At 50.3% G+C, this 24,669-nt stretch overlaps 2 protein-coding genes across 2 annotated transcripts in view; both read left to right on the top strand.

The window, feature by feature from the left end:
* Positions 1-1,555: 1,555 nt before the first annotated feature.
* Positions 1,556-4,908, top strand: OAF (out at first homolog). The gene is made up of 4 exons (XM_009286749.2): positions 1,556-1,570; positions 1,935-2,069; positions 2,630-2,810; positions 3,324-4,908. Exons 1-4 carry the CDS (start codon positions 1,556-1,558, stop codon positions 3,596-3,598), a joined length of 606 nt encoding a protein of 201 aa, XP_009285024.1. The 3' UTR covers positions 3,599-4,908.
* Positions 4,909-9,834: 4,926 nt separating this feature from the next.
* POU2F3 (POU class 2 homeobox 3) overlaps positions 9,835-24,669 on the top strand; it is a 42,332-nt gene continuing 27,497 nt past the window's right edge. Inside the window, exons 1-3 of the mRNA XM_019474029.1 lie at positions 9,835-10,120; positions 14,510-14,563; positions 15,334-15,402. Of these exons, the coding sequence (XP_019329574.1) occupies positions 9,835-10,120; positions 14,510-14,563; positions 15,334-15,402 (409 nt within the window). The remainder of the gene's footprint in view (positions 10,121-14,509; positions 14,564-15,333; positions 15,403-24,669) is intronic.

The raw sequence follows: 24,669 nt of genomic DNA, 5'->3' as shown, positions 1-24,669 counted from the left end.
AGAGTGAGGGACTTCAGGTCTGTGGGATCGGTCGGGAGCTCTGGACCGTTTGCTAGGAGCAGTGAGAGCTGCGAATCTCTCGTACGTATCAGCCATGAGAAGGAAAGAGAGTTGGGTATCTGAAGGCTAACGCTTAAATAGGCAGATGAGAAGGATTAATCAGTTGCTCAGCGTGTTCTCATTTTACAAAAATTGCCTCCAACCTGGGAAGTACTACACTGTTTTTAATCTCCTGCCTGTAGAGGTTTTCAGCCTGAGTGCAAAACATGGCTATCCCTGTTTGCTTTTTCCAGACTGAATGCTGATTGTACAAAGTGAATTAAAGTTAAATCCGCAGCTGAAGAATATGCCAGGGTCAGCTACTAGTTTTAGTCTAGTCATCCTTGGGCCTTGCACCGTATGGGAGCTCGCAGCAGAAGAGCTCAGCTGGAAGGCGGCTGGACTAAATGCAGATGGGAACGTGGGTCGTTCCAGTGGTGCCAATGTCTCAGTGGAAATTCTCCCCATTAAAGCTGTCAAAAATTAATGATTCCGTAGTAATTTCGCAAGCATTTTTGGTATCTCTTTCTTCTCAAACCTCCTTCATGTCCTGCTCTTGTGCTGAGCTTTCAGTCAACAAATGCACACAGCAAAATCCTTTCCCCTATCCTGGGGAGGAAAGCGCATCCTAGATTGCAGCTGTTCTTTCAGCTGTCCAGATGTGCACTGAATTGCATACCCTTTTCTCTTCTGGACATGGAAGAGAAGGCAGGTAATAAACGGTGGGCTGTATGAGCTAGTCTGCAGAAAAACTCAGCGTGGGCAGTGCTTAGAATTTGTAGAAAAGAGAAAGGCTCCCTTGTTTTCGGGGCAGAAAGAGGTTTGGAAGAAGCTGAGCTTATGAGCCGTACAACAGGAATAGCTCAGGAGGCCGGGAGGAAAGGGGTGAACTTAGCAGCTTGGCATAGCTTCTACTTGCTGGTCCCTAGCCACCAATATCTGTCCAGTTCTCTGTGGAGGACATTGTTAAGAGCGACGGCTGCGGGTGTGTGCCAAAAGGCAGTAATTGCTCTTCATACTGAGAAGGAGGCACCGTTCCGATCCATCTGCTCAGCCCTTGTAGTAGTATGGTCTGACACCGAGACAGGGGATGGCGGACTCCCACAGCATGTACAAATGCCCCTGAAGCCAGAAGCCAGATTAATCGATACCCACATAGAAATCAGTGTTGATTTATGCCAGAACAGGATATAGGGAGGTTTTGCTATTGAACAAGGTATTCTGTGAGTCTACCTGAAGGTAACTATGACTGGTTTCCAAGTTGGTTTTGGAGATGGACTACAATCCATGTCAGAAGCTCTATATGTAAAATGCTAAAATTACTGACCCGGGCAGAAAAGGAGGTCAGCTGCAGCTGATCATAATGGGTTCCTTCTGGCTTTAACAATTTGACTTTCATTTCTGTTCCACATGCTGTTGGGTTCAGAAATGAGTAATTTGTTCTTCAGGATACCAGTTGCTCAGAAGCAAGCGAGGGAAGGCAGCAGAGGAAATTTGGGACTGCTTGCCCTAAGTAATGCATGGAGATAACGTACGTTTGTTTAACAAAAAAATGAGACTCCTTGGAGGCTTGCCTCCCTTCTTGGTAAAGGACAGAAACCCCCAGCTGTTGTTTGAGGGAGCCATGGATATGGGACGTGACCTGACAGCAGTTTGTCCTTGCCACAGTGGGATTGCGAAAACCCTTACTTTTTTACAGACACCAGTTACTGTGCTGCAGGCTTTTGGGTGGGATTGAACCTGGGACTACACCCCTGTGCTCAGGTAGCAGAAGTATGAGACCTTTGACTTTGTCCTTTTGGCTGGAGCCTTTCTCTTTGACCCTGACTTCTCGGTTCACCCCACTGATGCCAAAGATCTGTGACTCTCACTCTGTTTATTTCTCTCTTTGTCAGGAGGTGAAGATCTTCCGTGCCTTAATTCTAGGGGAGCTGGAGAGGGGCCAGAGCCAGTTCCAAGCGCTCTGCTTCGTCACGCGGCTTCACCGCAACGAGATCATCCCCAGCGAGTCTATGGCAAAGCTGCGGCAGGTAAGAGGCACCCTGCAGCTGGCTTCAATGCCAGCTCTATCCTCCAGTCCATCCAGGGTTTCTTAGAGCTGTCTTGCCTGGATACTCTTCCCAGGCTGCCTGATTGTTCAGCTATTAGACCCACCTTTGACCACCCCTCCTGCTTGAGGGACTCGGTATTAAACTAAGTTCGTCAATAGTATTGATCCTGTTCTACTAATAAACTAGAACGAGGCATGATGTAGTTCAGGCTAGTCTGTGTCAAAGGGTAAGTGGATGGCTAGAGCCGTCACCATGAAAACCCCTGCCCCACACTGCCCACTGAAGTAAGTGCTGATTTGGGACCATCTATCACAGCAAAGCACTGATAAACAATCACAGGCAAATCAGAGCAGTGATAAACTTACCAGTTTCAGCATCAACAGGAAGTTTAAGTGCCTTCCATCCAGATAGGATGCAGGTGCATTTACAGAGGAACATCCATTTGCACATCCTCTTATGTTGGCATGAAATCACGACATGCTATAAGGAATAATTTGTTGCAACCAGGATTCAAGTTTTCGTTATTTCATCCTCTGCAGAAAAATCCCAGGACAGTGCGGCAGGCTGAGGAGGTGCGGGGCCTGGAGCATCTCAGCATGGATGTAGCTGTCAACTTCAGCAAGGGGGCCCAGCTGAGCTCTCACATCCACAATGTCTGTGCAGAGGCCAAAGAAGCAATTTACACCCGAGAAGAAGATGTCAAATTTTGGCTGGAGAAAGGTAAGTTTCCTTCGGTTTTGTTGGAACTGCTCCTGTCAGCAAGTTGGCACTCTGCTGTGATCTCTCCTGCCAGGTTTCTGGTGATCAGCACAGATCATTTTGGCTTCTCTTTCACTGTCTTTACGGTGGATAAGGCATGTGTATCGCTTGCATGTCACATTGCACTAGTTTATTTGTTAGCGTATCTGACTTCTTTTGGTGGTGCTCGCCTAGTGAACCTAATTAGGCAGGTATTTTCAAGGTAACCTTTCACCTGATCCATTGCCCAAAAGAAATATGTTCTTTACACACTTTGTGTATCTTCTGGCTTACTTTCCCCTGGGCCCTTTCTTCTCCCATGGTTCCTCTTCAGACTCGTGTCTAAACAGCCCCTGGAAATGCGCTGTCTAACCTCAATCTCCTCGATTGTCCTGGAGACTGCGCAGGGAGAGCAACGCTCGCTTTGGTGACTCTCTCCTTTGGCCTTGCCTTTCGGCAGCGCCCTGAGCAATGTCCCTTTGCTTTCTCCTGCAGGGGTGGATGGCTCCATGTTCGAGGTCCTGCCACAGACATCTGATCTCCCTGACCTGCAGCGTTGCAAGCTGTGTGCAGACCGCTGGAAACCCTGCATTTGCAGCTACTCCCTGAGCATCGAGTGGTACCCGTGCATGCTGAAGTACTGCAAGAGCCGCGATGCTGGGGGCAAGGTTTCTTCTTACAAATGTGGCATCCGCAGCTGCCAGAAGGGCTACACCTTTGATTACTATGTGCCGCAGAAGCAGCTATGTCTCTGGGACGAGGAGACCTAGCAGAGGTCAGGCCAGACCTTTTCAAGGGGCAGCTCATCTGTCTCCTGCCACCATTTATGATGCTAAGAGCCTCCCGGAGCTGGCTGCTCCAAAGAAGGAATATGGTTCACAGCGGTGCCTTGTACCAGGAGAGCTCTGTGTGTGTGCCTTTCCTTCTGGCCCCCTGTGACTCCCTCCCCACCTGACACTGCCTCATACTGTGATAAGCGGGCTCAGCTCACTGCGTGTTGATGCTCTCCTGCCAGCTGCCGGGAGATCCGGCTTCCTGGAAGACGCAGGAAACGCAGGTTTCTGGGGTGAAGCACCGGGAGGAGTGCGTTTTACCCTGCCTTGGAGTTAGCAGTTGTGAAAGGGGGCAGCTCTGATCAGTTATCAGCCTCAAGCATCCTGATGAGTGGTCAGGGCAGGGAGAGAAATGGTCTTGATGACCTGGGTTGTCAAACATCTCTGCCACCGAAGAAGCCCCTCCACTGACTTCACCACCTCCTGGTGACACAGCAACATTTCCCGATGGGAAAACAGCTGACTTACGGGACCACATACACTGAACAAGGAAGGTACGAAGCCTACCCAAAGCAAGAGCCTGCCTGTAGCTTTTTCTAGTCTCCGACTGGCTGTTATATCCTTCCTGTGGCTAGAAGATATAATGGGGGGATATATCCCAGCAATGACTTTTGCCCCTAAAGGGCTGGTAATTAGGGCTCTAATTAATCCCTGTTTAGACTAGTGAAGGCCCAACTTTTTGTGTTGGTCCTGTGACTCTCCCACTAAGAAAGAAACATCTAGAGACTTGTGACTACCATCATAACGTTGTGGTTGCAAGGGGGGAGGATGATCCCAGGTGGGTTCGCACTGTTATTTTGAAGAAGACAACATTCTACATCTACGTCCAGTTTTATGTTCTACTCTGCCAGCTGTTCACAAGAAGCTCTTAGATAATTGTACTGCTTTGCTGTGCCTTGGTTTCCTCTATACGTAAAACAGGGACGACACTGAAGCTGAACTTGGCCGTGGTATATACCTGGAGGGCATCAGACAAAAAGCACTGCAGGAGGGCTGCCTGGTTCCTGTGTCCTCTTCCACTCAAATTAGAACAAGCAGGGAGGGGAGAGAGGCTGTTGGGGTCACTGTGAACCCCTGTACCTCCTGGTGAAAAGCCTTCACAATGTGCCTTTTTGCCTAAAATACAGGAATTTTTGACAAAAAAAAGAATTTGGTCACAATTATTTTTTTATTGATCACTTAAGGGGGGAGAAGGGAAAGGTATTTTAATATTGCAACATGAAGTAAAACACACTTGAAATGATTTTTTTTTTAAGCAAATTATTTATCATTTGTAAGGTAAAATAAACTGATTTCTTTTTTTAAAGCATCCCTGGCCTAAAAGATTCTCTGTGCATGATAATCTGTGTGTGATCCAGTTGTTTGGGTTCTTGATTAAGAGTTGTTCCCTTACGGATAAGTCTCAAGCCTGCACCTAGGACATTGAAGACCCATGGATGGGGGGGGAATGTTCTGCTGTTCAGCATGACCACAGCACTTATCAATGTGGTCCTGCATCTCAAGCATACCGTCCACCCAGCCCCTCAGCAGGGAGACAGCTTTGACTCATCTCAAGGAACTGTGGAAGCTTTGAGCCCGAGCTCTGGTGAAGTAAAAGACCAGCAGTCAGAGCAGGTCCTGGGGTTAGGCAGGCTGGTGCCTGCTCTTCTCTCCAAGTGATGGTGGGGTCCCATGAGGGGATATTATGCAGATGTGGCTGGAGGCTTGTCTGGGTCCAGCAGCCTCAATAAAGTATTCTTTGTCTATTCCTCTGCAGCTATAGCTGAGGGTGGCAGTTTTGGGCCAGCTCAGAGCTGCTCGAGGGAGAAATGTGGAGTGCTGATTCCCCCTAGTGTGGTGAATGCAGAGATGGGACAAAGACTTTTGCAACCTCAACCCTTTTCCACTTGAGCCACCAAAGCAACTTACCCCCTTACTGTGATTTCTGGGGAAGCTGAAATTGCTTCTTTTTCACTTACATGGTCAGCATTTACAGGGGTGTATTCTCTGCTGCCTCGGCTCCCGCTGCAGCAGGACGCTGTGGGACTTTGTCCCTGCTTGCCGGAGTAAATCCGGCCGTGGGGTGAGGTGGGCTGTGAGCAGAGTGCGAGAGGATTGCAGGGCGGCTGCGTGCCTTTCTGCCGGGAGCCCTGCGTAGCCCACTTCCACTGTTACCTCCTGTACAGGGCTGCTGGGAGGGGACGTGAGCTCGCTCTGGGAACATTGGGTCATATCCTGGCGAGCTTGAATGTCCTTATTTTGTAGCGGTGAGGCTCTGGGGTGCCTGGATCACTGAGGCGTCTCAGCCCTTCCCCAGTTCTTTCGGCAGCACCGAGCTGAGGTGTTCCCAGGCCACCTCAGGAAAGCAGCATGGTGCACAGTAGTACCAAACCATTGCATCGGCTCTGTGGGGTGACAGAGGAGCCTTTTATGAGCTGGACCTGTGTTCAGCAGTGCAGGTCGGAGAGTGTTTGAGCTCTCTGTGTGCAGCAGGGCCAGCGCTGTGTCATGGGAGCTCTGGGAGTACCAGATAAGTGGTCATGAACTCTAAATAACGATGGGCAGTATATGCTGAGCTCAACTCGATAGTCATTTCAGGATTTCTGCACGCTCCGGCGGAGCTGGGCTTTGAGGGGAGGTGAGCAACCGGGCCACGTCCCTCAGGTGTGCTGCAACCCGCCACGCTCGCCAAGGCGTGGGAGGGAGGTGGTGCCTCGGCTTTCCCGAAGCTAATGCCACCTGCCCGCCCTGGGGCTACCGGGGCCTCAAAGGGCTCCGAAGGGTCGGCCGGCGCGGCCCGGGCCCGGGGATGGGGGGTCCTGCCCGGGGCGAGGGGAGGTGAGCAACCGGGCCACGTCCCTCAGGTGTGCTGCAACCCGCCACGCTCGCCAAGGCGTGGGAGGGAGGTGGTGCCTCGGCTTTCCCGAAGCTAATGCCACCTGCCCGCCCTGGGGCTACCGGGGCCTCAAAGGGCTCCGAAGGGTCGGCCGGCGCGGCCCGGGCCCGGGGATGGGGGGTCCTGCCCGGGGCGGGGCGGCGCCGGCCGGCGGCGGCTCGGCCCGGGGCCCGGCGGGGCCCCGCTTTCGGTGGCGGCACCGCTTGCGGTGCAGGTTTCCCGGCCTCCACAAGTGGGTGCTGGCGGAGCGCGCCTCTGCTCTGCGGAGGGGAAGGGTGTCGGGGGGAGAGGTTCGCGGCGGTGGCGGCGGTGCGCGGCGCCGGGGTGCAGGGATGCATGTGGTCCATGCCCCAGACGACAGCTGTGCATCTTGGTCCCCGCAAGATCTCGCTATCTCCCCAGCCCTGCTACAAGAGAACTGCGCTGCAGTGCATTTGCCTTTCCAAGGAAAAATCCTTCTCCCTGATGCACTTAAATAACACCCTCGAAAAGCAGCCGTTGCAGGTGGAGGCAGGAGACCTTCCTGGCACAGAGGGAAGGCGCAGCTGGCCAGGAGCACTGGTATAAATCCTTGCTGCTAGAAAAAAGCAGTGGGGGATTTTGTAACATCTTTCTGCAGTTCACGCTTTCAGGGCCCGTCCAAAGGCCATACTCCATAAATCAAGTGCCATCTGCAGAGCTTATCTTCCTCCAAGAGGGGAATAAACATTGGGAGCGGGAGTGGAGGAACACATGCATACAGGGAGGATGAGAGCGGATGGATCATTCATTGATGGCCATGTTAAAAAAAAGCAGCATATCTGCTGGCATCTAGGAGCGATCATCTCAGGACAGAGTTAAAGCAAATCTGCCTTTGCCTGGAGAAGGTGGTCTTATTTCCACAGCAGAAAGGAGTGATGATGCTGTGATCCCTCCCCTATTTTTCTCTCTCTGGGTAGCAGAGGCGTTTCGGGTAGCTTAATAAGGAGGGTGTATTCTCTCTTGCCTGCATAGCACACCGCTGAAGCCAAGGGTACCCAGGTGAAGGGCTTTGCTCCCACAGCTGTTTGGGGAGAAAAGCGCCTAAATATTATTTTTTTCCTGCTGTTCCATTGGCCACAAAATAACAGTCAGAAAAAGCAGATCCCACCAGCTGCAGAGCAGGACTGGCGGCTGGAGGATTCCCGGCTGTATTCGGCAGCGCCTGCAGGGCCAGGAGAGGGCACTGCGGCCCTGCCCACGGCCGGGACAGCGTCCCCGGCCGGAGGATGCCCGGGATTCCTGTCCGGCTGGAGGTGCCACCGGGGAGGACGTGCCTCCCTGGGGCTCCGGGACAGGCTGCTCGGCTCTGGAGCAAGGGAGAAACACCAGGAAGCAGAGAGAAAAGATTGGTGTCAAGTGAAACTCCCGACTGGTGTACAAAAGGTGCTCTGATGTGGGGGGAAGGAGAGCTCTTGTGGTCCCCAGCCTTTCCAGGGCCTTTCTCCTGTGCCCCAGAGGCCCTTCTAGCTGGCTGGAAGCCACCAGCAAATCCATGTTTGACACAGTGAAGACACCTGATCGCATCGGTCTTCATCCATGTTTGACACAGTGAAGACACCTGATTGCATCGGTCTTCGAGATGGGGAAAACCCAGACATGGGGGTCATGCTGAAAACACTAGAAAACAGACCAGCAGCTGCCCAGGAACGCCCCGAGGATCGGGGCCTGAATGGCTGGGGCTCTGCCACAGGCTCAGGATCGGTGGCAGGAGTCCAGTCCCTCCAGCAGCTCCAAACAAGCTGCCTGTGCAAACCACCCCGTGTCACCTTTCTGCTTCCTGGAGCAGTGCTAAACGCAGCCCACAGAAATCTCCCCTTGCACCCCGTCCTGCAAACATTAGTCTGACTCGGGAACTTCCCCTCCTCCCTGCTTTCCCCCTTCCATCTCTCCCTCCACTTTCCCCCTCTTTTTCCTTGTTAGAGTTTCATTTAACACATCCACCCTTTCCTCCCAGCGCGTTGCCCTCTCCTGAGGATGTCCTCTCTGACCACGCAAGCCAAGGGCAGGCACTCCAGCCCCATAACGTTGGACTGGGTTGGAGCTGAGGCTCAAGAGCCTGCCCACCCGCCCACCCATCTCTTCAGAGAAACCTGTCTTTCCAGGGAGGGAGAGCAGTATGTGGGAAAGCCGAGAGCCCTGGAACGTGAATTAGCCAGGGAGAGATGAATGTGTGATAGCTTGTACCTGGCAGCTACCAATTGAGTGTGTTAACGCTTTCAGGAGGGGTTTGAGCAGCGCTGGAGCTCAGGCATTTATCCTGCTACCCCAGGCCATGGTAGGGGTCATCGAGGTAGTGCACGGCAAGGACAGGGAGCAACCGCAGTGCCTGGGTCCATCAGGGTGACTGCTGGTCCCCGTAGGCTGAGGATCTGGCCTCTGGCAGCTTCCTACCAAGGAAGCCAACAGTAGGGGATTTTTTCCCTGGCTTCCCTGGAAGTCAGTTAAATACTGCAGCTTTAAACAACATGGAGGAGGAGGAAGAGGCTGTCTGCCACTTCTCTCCTCTTCTTGGGGGACTGACGTACCACACAGAGCAAGTCAGGAAAGGGGAGTCTCCATGGGCTGATCCTAACCCTGCCCTGTGTCTTTAGCCAAGTCAGGTTACCTTTCTGCTCTTAATTTTCCTTTTTGTGCCGACTGTTTCATATAGCATCATTCAAGTTCAGCCCAGACCTAGGGGATGCAAAGACTCAACTGCACTGGCTGGTCTCATGGCTCACTCTGAGCAGACCCCAGGGTTTATGAGAGTGGCCAGAAGTGAAGTGAAAGGGCTGCTTACTGGAGGGGCTGTTACTGTTTACTGTTTCATATAGCATCATCAGCCCAGACCTAGGGGATGCAAGGACTCAACTGCACTGGCTGGTCTCATGGCTCACTCTGAGCAGACCCCAGGGTTTATGAGAGTGGCCAGAAGTGAAGTGAAAGGGCTGCTTACTGGAGGGGCTGCTCCCGCAGCTCCGACACCTTCACTTCTGGGTGCTGGTGGCTGCTGCCCAGCCTGGCTTGATGCCTTGGCCTCTCTTACCCGTGCATTGCAAGGGGCAGAGCCGAAAGCCTATCCACGAGGGGACAACTCGGATCTGGGGCTGACGGCAGAGCCCCCGCAAAAGCCCCCCACTTGCAGCCCAGCAGGCAGGTGCTGCGGGGTGTATCTGTGCAGCTGAGGGCGGGCAAACCGCCTTCCTTCCTCCCTCCTTCCCACCCCACCCCACGCCCTGGTAGCGCTGCAGGGACTCATCCATTCCCGAGTTACTAATATGCAAATGGGCGCTTTTGCATGGGCTGGGCGCCAGGCTGCTGGGTGTCAGGGCACCCGAGGGAGCCGGAGGTGGGGCGAGGCGTGGCGCGGCGCCGCATGCTCACCTGGCCCTGCATGGCAACAGGCAATGGAGCTCTAGGTCCCTTCGGGAGCGGACCCACACCCGGTTTGAGAGGTAGCGGGTGGCAGAGGAGGGAGGGCAAACTGGCAGCCCCTGGCAACCTGGGGCTGACGGCAGGAGGCTGGGCGCACCGCGGATTTCCCTCCACCAGCAGGATGGTGAACCTGGAGTCTGTGCACGCAGGTAAAGAGCACTTGAGGAAGGATCGGGCTGGAGCTCACCACGTAGCTGAGATCGTGGACTTGGGCAGGAAATGGGATTGCTCTGATTCCTGTGACCTTTCCTCCCTCCTTTCCCTCCTCTTTTCTCCCGCTGGAATCTGCTATCACAGCCAGTGCCTGGTTAAGTGCCCACGTTCCTACCCGGGGATGGATGTTGCCCTGATCCTATTTAGGGGGCTGCCAAGCCATGCCCACAATGTGGGCGCACCGCTCACGCTGCCAGCCCTAACATGGGTCGGAGAGCAGAGCGCAGAGGTCTCTTGGGTACCTGGAAAATAAGCATTTAGTGCCTGACCTGTGGGTCCAGTCATTGGGATAAAGCTGGGAGGAGTGAGAGGGGATAAATTCACAGAGGGATGTGGCAAGGGTGGAGGGGTGTGTGTGTCTGAGAGTTAGATGGGACATGGGTTGGAAGGAGAAAAGTTAATGACAAAGAGGGAAAAGGAGGGAGAAATGAATGAAGAGGGAGCTGTAGGAGGCTGGGTTGAGTGAGGAATGAATGAACAGGGATACTCAGAAAGAGACAGACTCCTTCCAGGGGGTCCGACCCAGAGGTACAGCTTAGGTAGTCTCACATCTTCTCTGAGCAGACCTCCCCTCTGCAATTAGCTGGGGAACAAGAGCAATCACTGCCAAATCCCTTGGAGCTGTGCTGAGCTCCGGCTCGCCCCGACAGAGTGAGTTTAGCTTCTGCCCTCAGATCAATCCCCTGTGCTTGAGGGGAAGGATTGGGCATGTATCCCTGGGCATGCTGGAGCTGAGCGTGATGCTGGGGTAGGAGCAGAGCGGCAGCAGCAGTGAAGACCAGACCCTGACAGCCCCTTCTGCGGCAGGGGCAGGCATCAGGGTGTTGAGGGTACGGGAGCCACGTGCCCTGCTAGTGACCTGAGTCCGGTGCTTTGTGCAGCAGGAGACGCTGCATGTTGTCTCCAGGTTTGGAGGGGATGGGGCGGATACTTCCATCAGTCTGTCCTAGGCTCGTTCCCTTTGCATACCTATTGGCATGCTGCAGCAAAGCTCAGGCGTTTGGTGGTCCTGCTGTGCAGGGGAGACCTAGGTGCCCATGCCCAGTGCTTGTAGCCCCTCAACAGGCCCTGCCTACATGTGGGCTCACAGGCAGGCCTGCAGGGCAAGGCAGATGCTGCGGCGATACCGTCACCTAACACAGTTTCAGCCTGCAGCAGGCCAGCAGAGATGGCCAAAGCCTCTGCTCCATGGCTGCGTTGCAACCTCTCCATGGCTCTGGGATGCCAGCAGCCCTTCCATGGCCGGTCGGCACCCCGCTGAGGAGGCTGGCTCCCTGTGCCAGCCACGGGGAGGGCAGCTGGGGAGCCCCCAGCGCTGCGCAGCTGGCCGCGAGGAGAGGCTGCAGGAGGCGGGAGGCTCGTGGTCTTGGCTCAGCGTGTGAGCCTGACTAGTCTGAGCACCTGCGATGGGTGTGCTTGTGTGTGGTGTCTCTCGGGGACGCATCCCCCGCAGGCTCCTATCCACCCATCTGCTTTGCTTGTGGGCGACTCTTTCTTCATGAGAAGATTCCCAAAATCGATACTGTGCCCTCTGTCAAAGCCAGTGTCATCACTCCCAGGGTGGATTTGGCCAGGAGCTGCGCAGAGCTGGGTGCGCACTGAACTTCTATTCTACCAAATCATCCCACCCTGCCATCTGTCAGAAGGGCCTAAGGTTTAAGCGGTCTTTTTGCAGGGGGGGAGACCAGCCTGGGCCCAACCACTTTCACGTGCCAGAGCCCAGCACTGGTGGGAGGGTGTTTCTTCACCCTCGTGCAAAGGCAGTTCAGCGTGTTCGGTCTTGGGGTCCCCGAACAGTAAGGCCTTGCAGTAAGCTGCTTGCAGAGGTGTGCTCTGTTTCTTCCGTGGCCGTGCAGAGAAGAGGCAGCGTGCAAAGTGAAGGTGGGCTGCTCGGGCTCCGCACGCCCTCCTCCCTGGCAAGAGGGTTTCCCTGCAGCAGCGCGTTCCCTGGCGTGTAGCGCCACCTCCTCCCCAGGCATTTGGATATTTTACCTTCCCGGAGCCTCCAGAGGGGCTGGGGCACCTAAAGCACAGAAAGGCTGCAGGTAATGGTCTCAGCCAAGCTGAGTTCCCCCCACTACCACCACCAGCTTTCGTTTTCCTTTTTAAAGTAATCAGGCTGGTTTACCCGAGTGCCCATGTCTGAACAACTACTAGGAATAAGGGCTTGGGAAAGCTTTATTTGCTGACACCATTTGTTTCAGCAAAAATACAGATGCAGATATATCCCCAGAGAAATGTCTGCACTGGTATAGTTTCTTTGGTCTGGGTGAACAAACCAGACTACCCCTACTCCAGGTCTGTTTGCTAGCTGAGGTAGAGCAGCACATTTTTAATATGGCCCAGGCCACAGCGGCGGCTCCTAATAGGTCTGTGGTTAGGAGTTAGGCAGTCCTCAGTTGCATTATTTTTCCCAGAGATTTTTTTTTTTTTTACCAGCCTGCTTATTCTCTGTCTATTGCCAAACTAGCAAAGCTGTACGGTGGAGTTTGCATTCAGTTGGACTCAAAGTCTCACAGCCTGTTTTGTGTTGAGATATTTTGTCAGATGGGGGAGGTGTTCAAATCCAGATGCATCACTCCATCCTGGTTTATAGTGGAAGACTCTTGGATGTCAATAAAAAGGTGTTGCCTTTATCTTGGCTACACTTACATCATATTAGAAAGTAATTCCTCTGTATGTCTGCTCCTTGTTCTCAAGGACCCCTTGGAGGATGACTGGTGCTGCACTGCTGTCCATAGGTATACAAAAGCTGGCCATCCCCAAACCTCTCAGATCAGTAGGCTTTGATCAAAAGGGGTTTCTTTTTCCTCATGGATTGTTTCCCCCCCCCAAGATATTTAAACTTTTATTACATTTATGTAATAAAAATGTAATAAATATGTGTACATTTATGATGGAAATTTGAATCTTTGTGAAAAAAAAAATTCTTCTGCTCTACGTATGAGAGAATCGCAGCGTATCTTGTTATCTCCTGACTCCAGAAGGAGGGAATTTAACTGATGGATAGCATGTGATATGTAATCAAGCCACAGCTGCAATTCCTCCTTCCTCCCCGCCCACCCCAGGTTATAAATGGCAGAGGGGCTGAGGGCTCACTCCTGTGAGAGGGAGAAAGCTTCTCATGGTTTGCTTTTGCATCCTCCCTTCCTCAGCTCTGTCTGAACTGCTCTGTCTCTCGCTCCGTGCCCCTAAGGAGCTCCTTGGTCTTGGGGATCAGATAATTTTCTCTCACTAACATGCGTTCATTTGTTATTGGTGTGAAATACACAATGAAACCTGCATTACTTTTTTTTGCAAACTTGCAGACTTTCTCACCAAACTTCTGCATGATGTAAGATTTTTCTTACTCTATTTTATGAGAACCTGGCTTTTTTTTTAAGATACATTTTGGCAGCAAGCAAAACTTTGTGCCTTGTAGATTGCCTAAGTTAGGGTCCCTTGGCAGTATTACAAGACAAGAAGATGTTTATAGCTGATGATAATTACTCTTCCTGCAGTAGAAATGCTCAGAAGCCCCACTGAATGTTCATGTCTTAATTGCAGCGGGTTTATTTGAAAGGAAAAAAAAAATCCCACAACTCCTCTCTCTCTCCTTTTTGCCCGCAATCCTTAATACGATTTAAAGAAAGGAAGTTTCTGAAGTATGTGAATGTTTCTGCACTCCGTCCCTGGTATAAAATCTTGTCATTTTTTTCTTCCTTTATTCATTTGCTGGAGAAAAAGTTTCAAACTTTAACCTAAACAAAGGTTTTCAATTTTGGCTGAAAAGCAGATAATTTGCCATTTGCACACTGGAAGTTCGAATAGGGGAAAAGAAAACCCGAACAACCAAACAAAAAGGCCTGCCTGCTTTAGTGTGAGTAATAGAGGGAAATGGGTATAAAAATCTATAGGGTTCTTCTCACCCTTTTGGCCGTTTGGAAATAACATAAGGCGTATTTAGGAAAGAGGAAAAGGTTTGCATGATGCCTTTAAGAAGGCTTCCACCTGCCTTTTCTACCCCAGCGAAACCACAGCAAACACTGGCCCAGCTTCCACGCTGCTGTTATTACCCGATGCAAATCAGACGACTCCTTGGGCCAGGATTGGCTGCAGGAAGCACATGCAAATCAGTTGGTTCTTTATAAAAAATTATTATCTTTTTTCCCCAACTAGCCTGGAAAGAGTTAAAATTCCCATGCAAAGGGTGTAAGAGTGTGAAGGGGTGTCCATCTGAATTTGAATAGATATTCTTCCTTCTTTCACTGGTGTGTACTTTGCCTCTTTTAAGGAGGAGATGAGCAATCCGGTGTAAATTTGACTATTCCCACCTTGTCTTTCAGCTGTCCCTGAAGGAGAACGTGGCCCCGGGTGTGGTGGCAGCCATCACTTCAAGGGTAAATGACAAATTTATTGGCATTGATAAGGGTGGGGGGAAATATGCGGGAGCTTGATGGCAAAGTACTCTTCTTGCTCCTGGGTTGGGGACAGTTCTTTGGAGCGAGGCGGCTTCTTCGGTTTGTGAGAGGTGAGAGCACGTACGTGTGGGAGAAAGCAGGGTAAATAGTTTGCAAATAGGGATCAGATGTATTCGGCAAGGGAGTGAGAGGAGAAGAGAGACTTCGCTCCCCTCTCTGAGAGCACCTTGCTCTGTGCCTGCCTTTCTGGGGCTGGTCCTCCCTGCAGCACCAAGCACTGGCCCGGCTGAGCCATCTGGAGGGACAAGGAAAGGATGTGGGAGAGGAGGGGAAAGCCGAGAGGGATCCCCTGCCTCCACAGGTGTGGTGGAGGACGGTGTCAAACTGAGAGCCACACCAGCTGGCTTGGGAAGCCTGCATAAAGCTCGGGGGAGAGGCTGGGAGGGCTCCCAGTGGTTAAACAACCCCACATCCTCTGTGCGGGAGAGGAGTGATGCGAAAGGGGAGAACACAGCAGCAAATTGGGGAGGGGGGAAAGGAATGAGGGGGATGCAAAGAGCAACAGGAGGGAAAGTGCATCCTCGGAGCTGATGAATATTCTAGTGACTGTATGTTGAGGAATCAGAAATTTGAAAGTCTGATGGTTTATTATAATTACACATTCATTTGTGCTGTTTAGTGAAAGCCACATGTGCCTGTTGCCTGGGACTGTGACCTGTTATTAAAATCAGTTGTGCCTCCTTTTCCAGAGATCAAGATGAGCGGTGATGCGGCAGATTCCACAGATACTCGGCATGAACCCGACCAGGTGGAGCCAGGTAAGGAGGGTCCGGGATGTGGGGACAGGCGAGGGAGCCCGAGGAGGGAGGGAGAAGAAAAGAAAAGGGGGGCATGGGTGCTGGAAGTTTCTGTCCATGCTTTGCTTGACTCCTGTTGCTGCTACATTGCGCTCTTCCAACCAGCCTGGGAGTTTATCAAGAATGCGCTCTGGGCTAGGATTGCGTTCGTATCTTGATCAGCATGCAAGATCCTTCTCTAATAGCAGTGAATCAGTGTGTGTCTCAGAATGTCCTCTGCGGTTTTAGCACGGAAATACGCTCACATCTTGCCAAAGGCATAATGCCACTGAAATAGTCTTGGTCCGCTCAGTTTAGCACAAACAGCTTTTCATTTTACGCAGGGTTCACGTCAGGAACGTTTCCTTAGACAAAACTCGCAGGGACTAAGCCTTTTTTGGCCATGTATATGTAGAAAAATGGGAGGGACTTCGGGAATAATCATATCCAGCTAGGTAGTTCCGGCAAAAATTGAGCACTCTTCACCTTGAAGCATGATTGGGTTTCTTGTCTCCACTACTCCCACCTGACGGCTGCTCAGACTCAGGCTGCTCCCTGGCTAGAAGCCCCAGTTTTCCTTGAATATGGAAAGCTGAAGAACAGGGTGATCCTTTGAAGATGTTAACACTGGTGTTAGTACTGACTTCTGCCAGGTTACCTACCAACTCCTGCATTGCCACAAGGTGTGATATACACCAAAAAAATCAGTTTTGTACTTTCTGGCATCACTTCTGACTGCCACTGCCTGCAGTGGGCTTTGAATGCAAGACCTCGAGGCTGTAATTTCACAAAGGCTCATGGTCAGAGTCCTTTTTAGGCAAACAAACAGCAGTAAGAAATATTTTTAGCACCCACTAGGTATAAGAAATTAAGATTATCAGAAACAGTGAGGCTCATCTATAGACTTAGAAATAAACACCTTTTAAAACTAAAACTCATAGAGACAATGTAGAAGAATCATTGTTCTTTGAGTAATGAAGAACCCTAAGCTTGGGGTGGGGAGGAGGTGTAGCAGCAGATTAAAACTTTACACGGAATGATTTTACTGTTTCTCTCTTACTTTTGTCATTTGAGAGGACTTTAGAAAAAACAAGATCTTGGTAAAGCCAGAGAAACCGAGGCATGTTTTAGTGGGACTAAAACTACCCCTTTATTTACACCGCACATTGAGGACTAGAAATCCTCTGTGCTCTTAGCTATTAAGCTGGGTTATTTGACATAATCTAAGGTAGAGATAAAATCTGGTTTTATTCACACCCGTGAACTCTGATTGACTTTGGTCAGGTCAGCTTCTGCTCAGGGCTTTCAGATGACCCCAAGTAGTTTTTTGAGATAAATGTTTCCAAGCTGCATAGCAACAAACATGTCCGCAACTTCCCAAGCTCTTTCAAAAAACCCTGGTAGCTGTTACAGGGCCTTAAGTTGGGAACCAGAGTCTCCTGAAATGTTTGGTGCACCTTGGCACACAAAGCTGATGGATGGCATAGTTGAACCAAGATTAGGGAAGGCTCTATTATTATGAGAGTCAGTATTTGGTTTTGGCTTTTACTAAGTGTACTGGGAGGCTCTCGCTGCTGATGTTGTAGTCAATAGTGTTAAACAGGCGAAGCTGGCACCGCAGTTGATTGGATAAAATATGTTTTTCAGCTTAAGCTTTCCAGACAGCCATTAGTGTTAGCTGTAGCACCTCTTTCTAGTGGTAATTGAGAAAAGAAAGCAGAGAAGTGAAGTCGATTTGTTTTAAAATAACAAAAATGTTTGCAGCAGCATTAGCTCTTCTGCTCTAGGAGCCTTCAAATCAAGCAGGGAAATCAGAACGAGTAAATCTCCTTGATTTGCAAAAGAGCGACACTTCCCTGCGGACTGATACAAGGAACCTGTTTAAATTATTCTTTCTTCTAATACAGTCCCCGTGACTTGTTGATCTGTTCAGGATCTTCAGAGATCGCCACATCAGACTTGGCTATGATGAGAGACACTGCAGAGAGTTAGGAGCTTCTTGCGGGACTCAAGCAAACCGCCACAACCCCTCCTGCGGGGTGACCAGTCCCTTGCAGGACTCTCAGAGAAGAGGGTGGCCAGAGCAGGATCGCATGCTATTGCTCAGCTGTGTATGTCATACTTCGGGTGGTGTAACCTGGCACATCAGCCCCGCTGGCAGTCACGACCAGCCAAGCCCACGGAGGGGCTGCCTCAATGCTTTACCTAAAACCTCTACACATCTGTGTCAGGGTTTGGTTTTTTTTTTTCCCCTCTTTCCGACTGTTCTGTTTATAAACAACAAAGCTCTTTGTACTGAACTTCCCTGGAAGTTTTTATTTTCCCTTATACACATTGTTAGAGGAATATTTACTGCAACACCTAATAGGTCAGTGTTTTGTTTACTAGCTTCATGTGGGAAAATCTGTTTTCCAATGACTCATTAATTGAAGACCCATTTCCTAATGAATTGGACCAATCCACACAGCTCCCCAGGAATCTTGTTACCCCCAAAGGAGAGGGCAGTTACCAAACTAACGATATTATAGCTTATAAAGAATGGAAATCCTTCTAGGTGCAGATTTACAAAGGCCTTTCATCACCAAAAGATGCAGACTGGCTCCAAGAAGAATTAAAAAAAAATAAAAAAATACTGGAGGGAGTTGGGTGCCAAAATGCTTTTGTAAACCAAGCCCTTGATCTAAAACTGATGCCTAAAGATCTGATGGGAAGTGTCAGTAGCAGAAGCATAATCTCATCCTTTCATATCTCTGCCAGTTCTAGGCTAAGAGGGGAAAAAAGGGTAATTTGGGGCATTGTTTTACTTTGAAAGTGTTTAAAATAATCGTGGGGCTTTTTCTTTTTTGAGAAAATTGTCAAAATTTTTCATCTTTCATAGCAGGTTAGGAAAGCTAAGCTTTTTTTTTTCTTTTTCATCCACACCAATTTCATAGAAAACGCTTCAAAGCTTTTAGTAAGATGTTCTCCAAAAACCCATATTTGTTTGATTCCACCCCCCCAGCCCCCCATGTCTATTGGTTGTAGTGAAATTTTGCCATTTTACAAAAAGCCATGATTTAAAAAAAAAATTCTAAGGAATATCACCTGCTCTACCCAGTCTTGTGAATCTTAAGCTCTCCTTTACTTTAACTCTGCCTTTTTTGTCACAGTATGTGTGTGAAGGGAAACGGGAATAGGCACGAGTTTCTCCTGCAAGGGCCGTGGGTTGGACTGCCTTCCCCCATCACCCAGGAGCTGTGTAGGTCAGCCCTGGTCCGAGCAGCAGGTCATCTCTCCAGTCTGAGGGTCCTTTTTACCCTCTCCTGTGTGATGCCAGCGTGGTTTAACGCTTGGCATGCGGCGGCTGTGGCTGGGCTCGCAGGCAGTCCCGCTGACTCCATGGGGGGTAATGACAAGCGTGAGTTTTATGCTTGGCTGAAAGCTCTTTTCATCTTTTTAAACTGATGAAAGCCATGCCAGCAAGTTCTGGGTTGATTTTTTTTTTTATGGGAACTGTGGGGGCTTGGCACTGCAGAGTGTCGCCCCTGGTCTTCAAGCCGAGAGGCAGAGATCTCCCCCTTCTTGTGGTTTATCTAAGCCCTCTGTATCTGATGCAACAAAATGCTGAGGTGGGACTTGCCTCTGTCTGTCTGTTTGTTTGTGTCAGACACTTGTTCCCTGTTTATCTGCTTGATCAAAACAGGTTACACCAAGCAAAGCTACTTCCCTTTGATTTCATCTGTTGAGGCTATGGGGGGGAAGCCAAAGCTTTAACAAAAGGGCGATAGGGAAGCTCTTCAAACACAACCATTGGTAACCGAATAGCTGCAGGCGTTCCGAACATCTTCCCTCCCCACCCTGTAACACGGGGAACTGGCCAGCCTGCCAGGAGCCCAGGGCGGGGTGCGCGATGGGCACCCCAGCACACGGGGAGAGGAGCTGGGGTGTGTATGTGTGGGTGCAATATAGGACAGCCCTACAGCGTTATTGCTGCCTCGGGAGCAGCTGGTATTGCTCCCTGGGACAGTGGTGGTTGGCTGACCCGGCAGCTTCGCCCAGCTGTGTCGGGTCTGGGATCTGGAAGAGCAGCAGCCAGGTAGAGGAGTGCGGTTTCATGACGAGGGCACATGGAGCCAGAAAGCTGGGCTCTGGGCCTGCTTCTGCCTCTGGTGGCAATGGCAGCGGGGTTATCTAACCCTCACGGCTTGGGTGACACGTCCGGGTGCGTTAGGAAGCAATAAAGCAGGTATCTTCTCTCTGAGGATAAGACAGACCCTTTCCTTTAAACCCCAAGAAAATGAAAATGGTAAGGAGCTATGATGCATCTGCTCCTATGGTCTTGCAAAGTGTCCCTTTTGAGGGGATGCTCCTTTGAACATCACTCATCTCCCCCTGCATCCTCACCTTCAGTCAGTTTGTGCCCGTGGAAGGATGCCAGCATGAGACACCTTCCTCCACTGCTGCTGCAAGACATCTAAGGTCCCCTGGCAGTGGAGGAGAGAAAACAAGGGCAGTGCTGAAACTGGATACCAAAATTTCCCACCTAAGCAAAAGATCTTCCCAGTACCCCAGCTTCTGTCAGTGCCTTTTGCATTAAATCCATATCAGGGTAGATGGAAAAACAGAGACCTTGTCTCAGTTTGCCTCTCTGCCACACAGTCCCTGTACAAACTTAACTAAGTCTATCTCTGTTCCTCAGCTCCAAAGTGAGGGTCTCAATCTTTTCTCCCACCTTTTTGCCAGGCTGTAAGCCCTTTGATGAAGGTGCTGCTCTCCCCAGGGATGGGTACAGCTCTTGGCAGAATGGAGCCCTGATCGCTGCTGGACTCTGGAGATGCTGTTGTTTATTGTATTCCAACTGTAGGTGTCTGGGTAGGGTCTCTTAAACTTGATGGCTCACGCTGGAATAGGGTATGGAGGCTCTGACCTCTGTGTCAGCTTCTAACTCGGGCAAAAGGAAATGTGCACAAGCAAGGGATGGCAGACTGAGCAGTGCAATGGCTTGTGCGAGATGAGTTGGTGCGTGCTCAGGCTGTGCTGCTTGGTGCACTGGGGCGCTCGTTGTTGCACTCAGCAGGCAAGCTAAGGGATGCACAGTCTGAGCTTTTCTCTTTTGCCTTTTGTTGTTACCTCTTCAGATCGGGCTGGAAACAGATTGCCAGGCCAAAGTCTTTTGAGGAAACTTGGCCTTCCCCGGCCCCACACTGAGCCTGGTCCTTGGCTACGCCTTTGCTCTCCAAGGCTAGCCCTCCCTGGTGAAACTTTCCTCAAAGCCTCCAGGATTTCTCTTGCCTCTTCCCCCTGCAGCCATGCACAGCCCCAGGACAAGTCCTGAATAAATGAAAGCAGCAGCAGTCGGGCTGGAAACAGCTGGTTGCTATGGCAATTGGGCCTGCTTAGGATTTGCATAAGGCTGATGATTTTCATAGCACAGCCACATTTAAGGCAAGCAGGAGAAATTTCCATATTCCCAGCTCCGAGTCAGTTGGGGCGTGGGGGAGGCCAGGAGGGGGCTATTTGAAATTCAAATGAAGGTGATTAGGGTTTGAGGTTGGGTTATTTTTTTTTTTTCTTAAACATCCCATTATGGAAGAGGATAAAAAAGGATGGGGAGGGGAAAGGGGAAAAAAGGCTGGTTTGACTTGAATTAGAGGGGCAAAGGAAGAGCTGGTCTGATCTGCCTCTTGCCTCTGGTCTAAGAGAAGAGACTTGCCCTCTCCCAGCACCTGCAGGTGAAATGTTTTCCGTGGGAACAACTGCTGCCCTCGGGTTTCCTTCTGGAAACTGCCCGAGTCTCCCACATTTGTTGTCCTGCTTTCTCCCCCCGCTCCCTGCCCCACATGAAGGGTATATTGCATTCAGAGCTGCAGTGGGACTAGAAGATGTCATTTCTTTGAGGCACTGCTGATAAAGGAAAGGCGTTTTTATAACCCAGGGGTTTCCACCCAAATGAAACACTTGAGTCTTCAGTGAAAGCTTCCCCTGGAGTCTGTAGCCGTCTGACTGAGTCAGCACAGATTCACTTTCCCTGCTAACCAGCCTGAACTTTCCCATGGAGATGCTCCAATGCCCCGGTTTGGTCTGTTTGTGTCTTTAGAGCAAACTGTTAACACGAAAACTGCAGCCCTATCTGGCTGCCTCAAAACTCCTCATCCTGTTCACACTTTCCCCCTACTCCCTTTAAAAAGCACTTCTTAAGGTAAGCCTTGGGAACAACGAGCATCCCAGCAGGGCACGTAAGGGTCCAGGGAACTGACTGGTGTCTGCTCAGCTTCAGTTTCTGCTCCCCAGTGCCACTGGACACTAGAATGGAGAGAAGGTGATTTAAGTGAGCTCCTACCACCCAGGGCTTTTCCTGCTAGTTCTGGAGAAGTCGCTGGTCTGACTGCTGGGAACAGTAGCATGAGGGCTAAGACTTGGTATTTGCTTGAGTCTCCAAAGTGAATTGAAATCCTGAGGAGTGTATTTGATGCAGAATATCTTTTTTGCTTAGTAGAACCACATCATTCTCAGTGCAGGTGAGCATTTGTTTCATTTACAGCATGTGGGTCAAGTATTGTTTATAGTTATAATAACTGTTGCCACTCTTTTCTTTATCCGCTCTTGGGTAATCTTTTAACTTCACACGTTGTTTGAGGTGAGAGATTTGATTCTTGTCTCAGTTAATATGAACAAGTTAATTTCTCAGCTTCTAGAAAATGTACATTGAAAGGCATTCTGCATCTGGCCTGCTTTGTCAATCTCTAATGGCATTGTGCTTTACAACTGGAGTGCTAAAATCTTCAGAATAGCTGAGATTAATCTTAATTTTAGATATTCAATACTTTGAGGCTGAAGTCTGACCTACTCACCCCAGGCTCCTTGTACAGTCAATGATGAAAATAGGTATCTCCAGAAGGTGATTCATCTCTCTGCCGTCTATCTCGGGGGCGAGATGAATTGCCCTCTGGAAGCACCTGCTTCCTCTCTGTGGCTGTAAAGGGAGCCTAGAGCAATTGGCTCAGAATTAGACACCTAAAAGTTAGACATCTAAGCCCAGGCAGCTGAATCCCCTGCCTGGTGTCTGCCTGGCACTGTTCCTCCATCGCCGTTCAGCTGTTCTGAATTTTCCTCCCAAATGCACGCGGCAGAAAACTGATTCCCTGTGGGAATTCCCCAACACCTGTTAAAGATTGAAATCACCTTCTAATTCCCTGTCCCTTCTGTGCAGCTGAGCTCAAACTGTGAGGTGAATTAAGTGTGTAGTTGGGTGGGAAGGGGGATAATGTTAGCCTTCTGGTTGCAGCCCTGTTTTTGTCACCGGGCAAAAAGCCACGAGCGGCTGTCACTCCCCGTGGGTGACATCTACATGTTGCTGCATGTGTTTGCCTTGCGAAGATGAAGGCACACTGCAATCTTGATTTTACTTTTCTCCCATTACGGCGCTTTTATCCTCAAGTGGCGGACTGGCTCGGCGGCTTCCAGTGGGAATCATGTCGGTTCTGATAGAGCACTTGTCTTTGGTTTTCAGAGCAAACGGTGCGTTCCAGGTGGGGGGAACAGCAGCGGGTGGGGGGAAGCATCTGGAACTGTTCTGCTGCTCCCATCCCCAGAGAAACCTCCCCAGGCAAACTCGCACCAGATCTGATGCCAGTGCTATGCAAAACAGCTGCCAGGTGAACCAAGGAGAGCAGCACAGTCCTTGTCTGCTGTGCTGCGGGGAGCCAGCTAGGCTTATCGCTGCCTTTTTCCCCCTGTCCGGAACACCCATAAAGAGGGGAATGAAGGCTTGTTTGATGGGGAAGCTCCTGGGAAACGTAGTGCAAGGGGCTCAAAGCAGTCTTTCTCCATTTAAATCCCAGGGCTTCCCCAGTTTGATGCAATTTAAGGAGGGGAGGACTGCGTCTAGCAGACGCTGGAGACCTTGGATCCCATTGTGTCTGGCTGGTGTAGCAAGAGGCAAGTTGTTGGCTGGTGCAAAGCTCCATTAAAATTAGTGGAGTTCTGGCAGTTTACAGCAGCCGAGAATCTGCTGCCACTTACACTTTTCTTTCTTTTTATCTCCTGGAGCTAGAAAAGATTAAATCTTAAGTGCAGATCCTCGTTGTTTGAACAGCCCGTTCCTTTAAGGAGAGAAATGACTACTTCAGTGTGAGTCCTGATGTTGATAGAAACTGGGAGGAAACCAAGTCTATTTTAAAAATATTTGTAGGAAAGTTACTGATTTAACTGAAAGAGGGGAGTTGTTATCCCTATCACACCCAAACCTTGGCTTGCAGCTGGAATCATTTGAATTTTACTTGAACACAAGCTTTTACTGAAATAGAAACAGATGAGATTTGTTTGCAAACAAATCCATGCACAAACACTCACTGGTCCTGCTGAAAAGTTGAAGAGATTTGTGTATCCAGCTCCAATTTACATAACCACTGGGAGTAGAAATCACGTTGCCCAGTTTTAAATATCTCACTATTGGACATCTAAGTCTGAACTAGTTGCCCCTGGGTCCCTTTGTAGTCAATAAAGAGAAATAGTCATCTCCAGAGGGCCATTCATCTCAACTTGAGATAGGCGTCTAAGATAGGTCAGATGAATGGCCTCTGGAGGTGCCTATTTCTCCTCGCTGTCTATCAAGACAGCCTGGGGCAGTTATCTCAGACTTAGACGCCCAAGCTACAACTGAGTTAATGTCAATCTCCGTGCATATTTGCAACATGCTCCACTGTCACAAAATACCTGGCTGAGGTGCTCCCGAACGCCCCTGTGGATCTGCGGAGGGACGTGCAAGAGGGTAGGACTTGGAGGAAGCTGTGTCTGGCCTTGTAGGAGAGGAAGGGAAAAAGAAAGGTAGAAGTCTGTCAGCTGCACGTGCTTGTGCAGGGAGGAAAAAGTGAGAGATGGGAAGCTTAGAAGAGGAGGAAAGAATGTGCTGGAGAACTTGGGCCTCGTGGTAGCGATGTGGAAGGAAACTCCGTTCCAGCTGTGCATCTCGAGTTCCAAGTTTTGGGGTGTAGGATGGTGACTCAGAGCCATCATCACTGGGACCTAGGGATTTCCCTCAAGGTCTTTGAATCTTGCCTCATCAACATGCTGCATTTGAACATGAGTGAAACTCTTGTATCCGAGAAACCAGAAGATTACCTTTTCCTTCCTGTTCTATTTTAGCAACTGGGAACTTTATTTCCTCCTTCTCTCCTCCTTGCCTTTCTTCCCTTTAGCTACTGCCTTTAGATTGCATCAACTCCCCGTGGGTTTCAAAGGTAGAAATTGCAGGCCTTGAAGATCCTCACA

This window comes from Aptenodytes forsteri, unplaced genomic scaffold (genome assembly GCF_000699145.1).
Source record: "Aptenodytes forsteri isolate BGI_AS27 unplaced genomic scaffold, ASM69914v1 Scaffold760, whole genome shotgun sequence".
NCBI lineage: Eukaryota > Metazoa > Chordata > Aves > Sphenisciformes > Spheniscidae > Aptenodytes > Aptenodytes forsteri.
The sequence above is the reverse complement of the archived record's forward strand: the minus strand, read 5'-3'. Positions and strand labels throughout refer to the sequence as shown.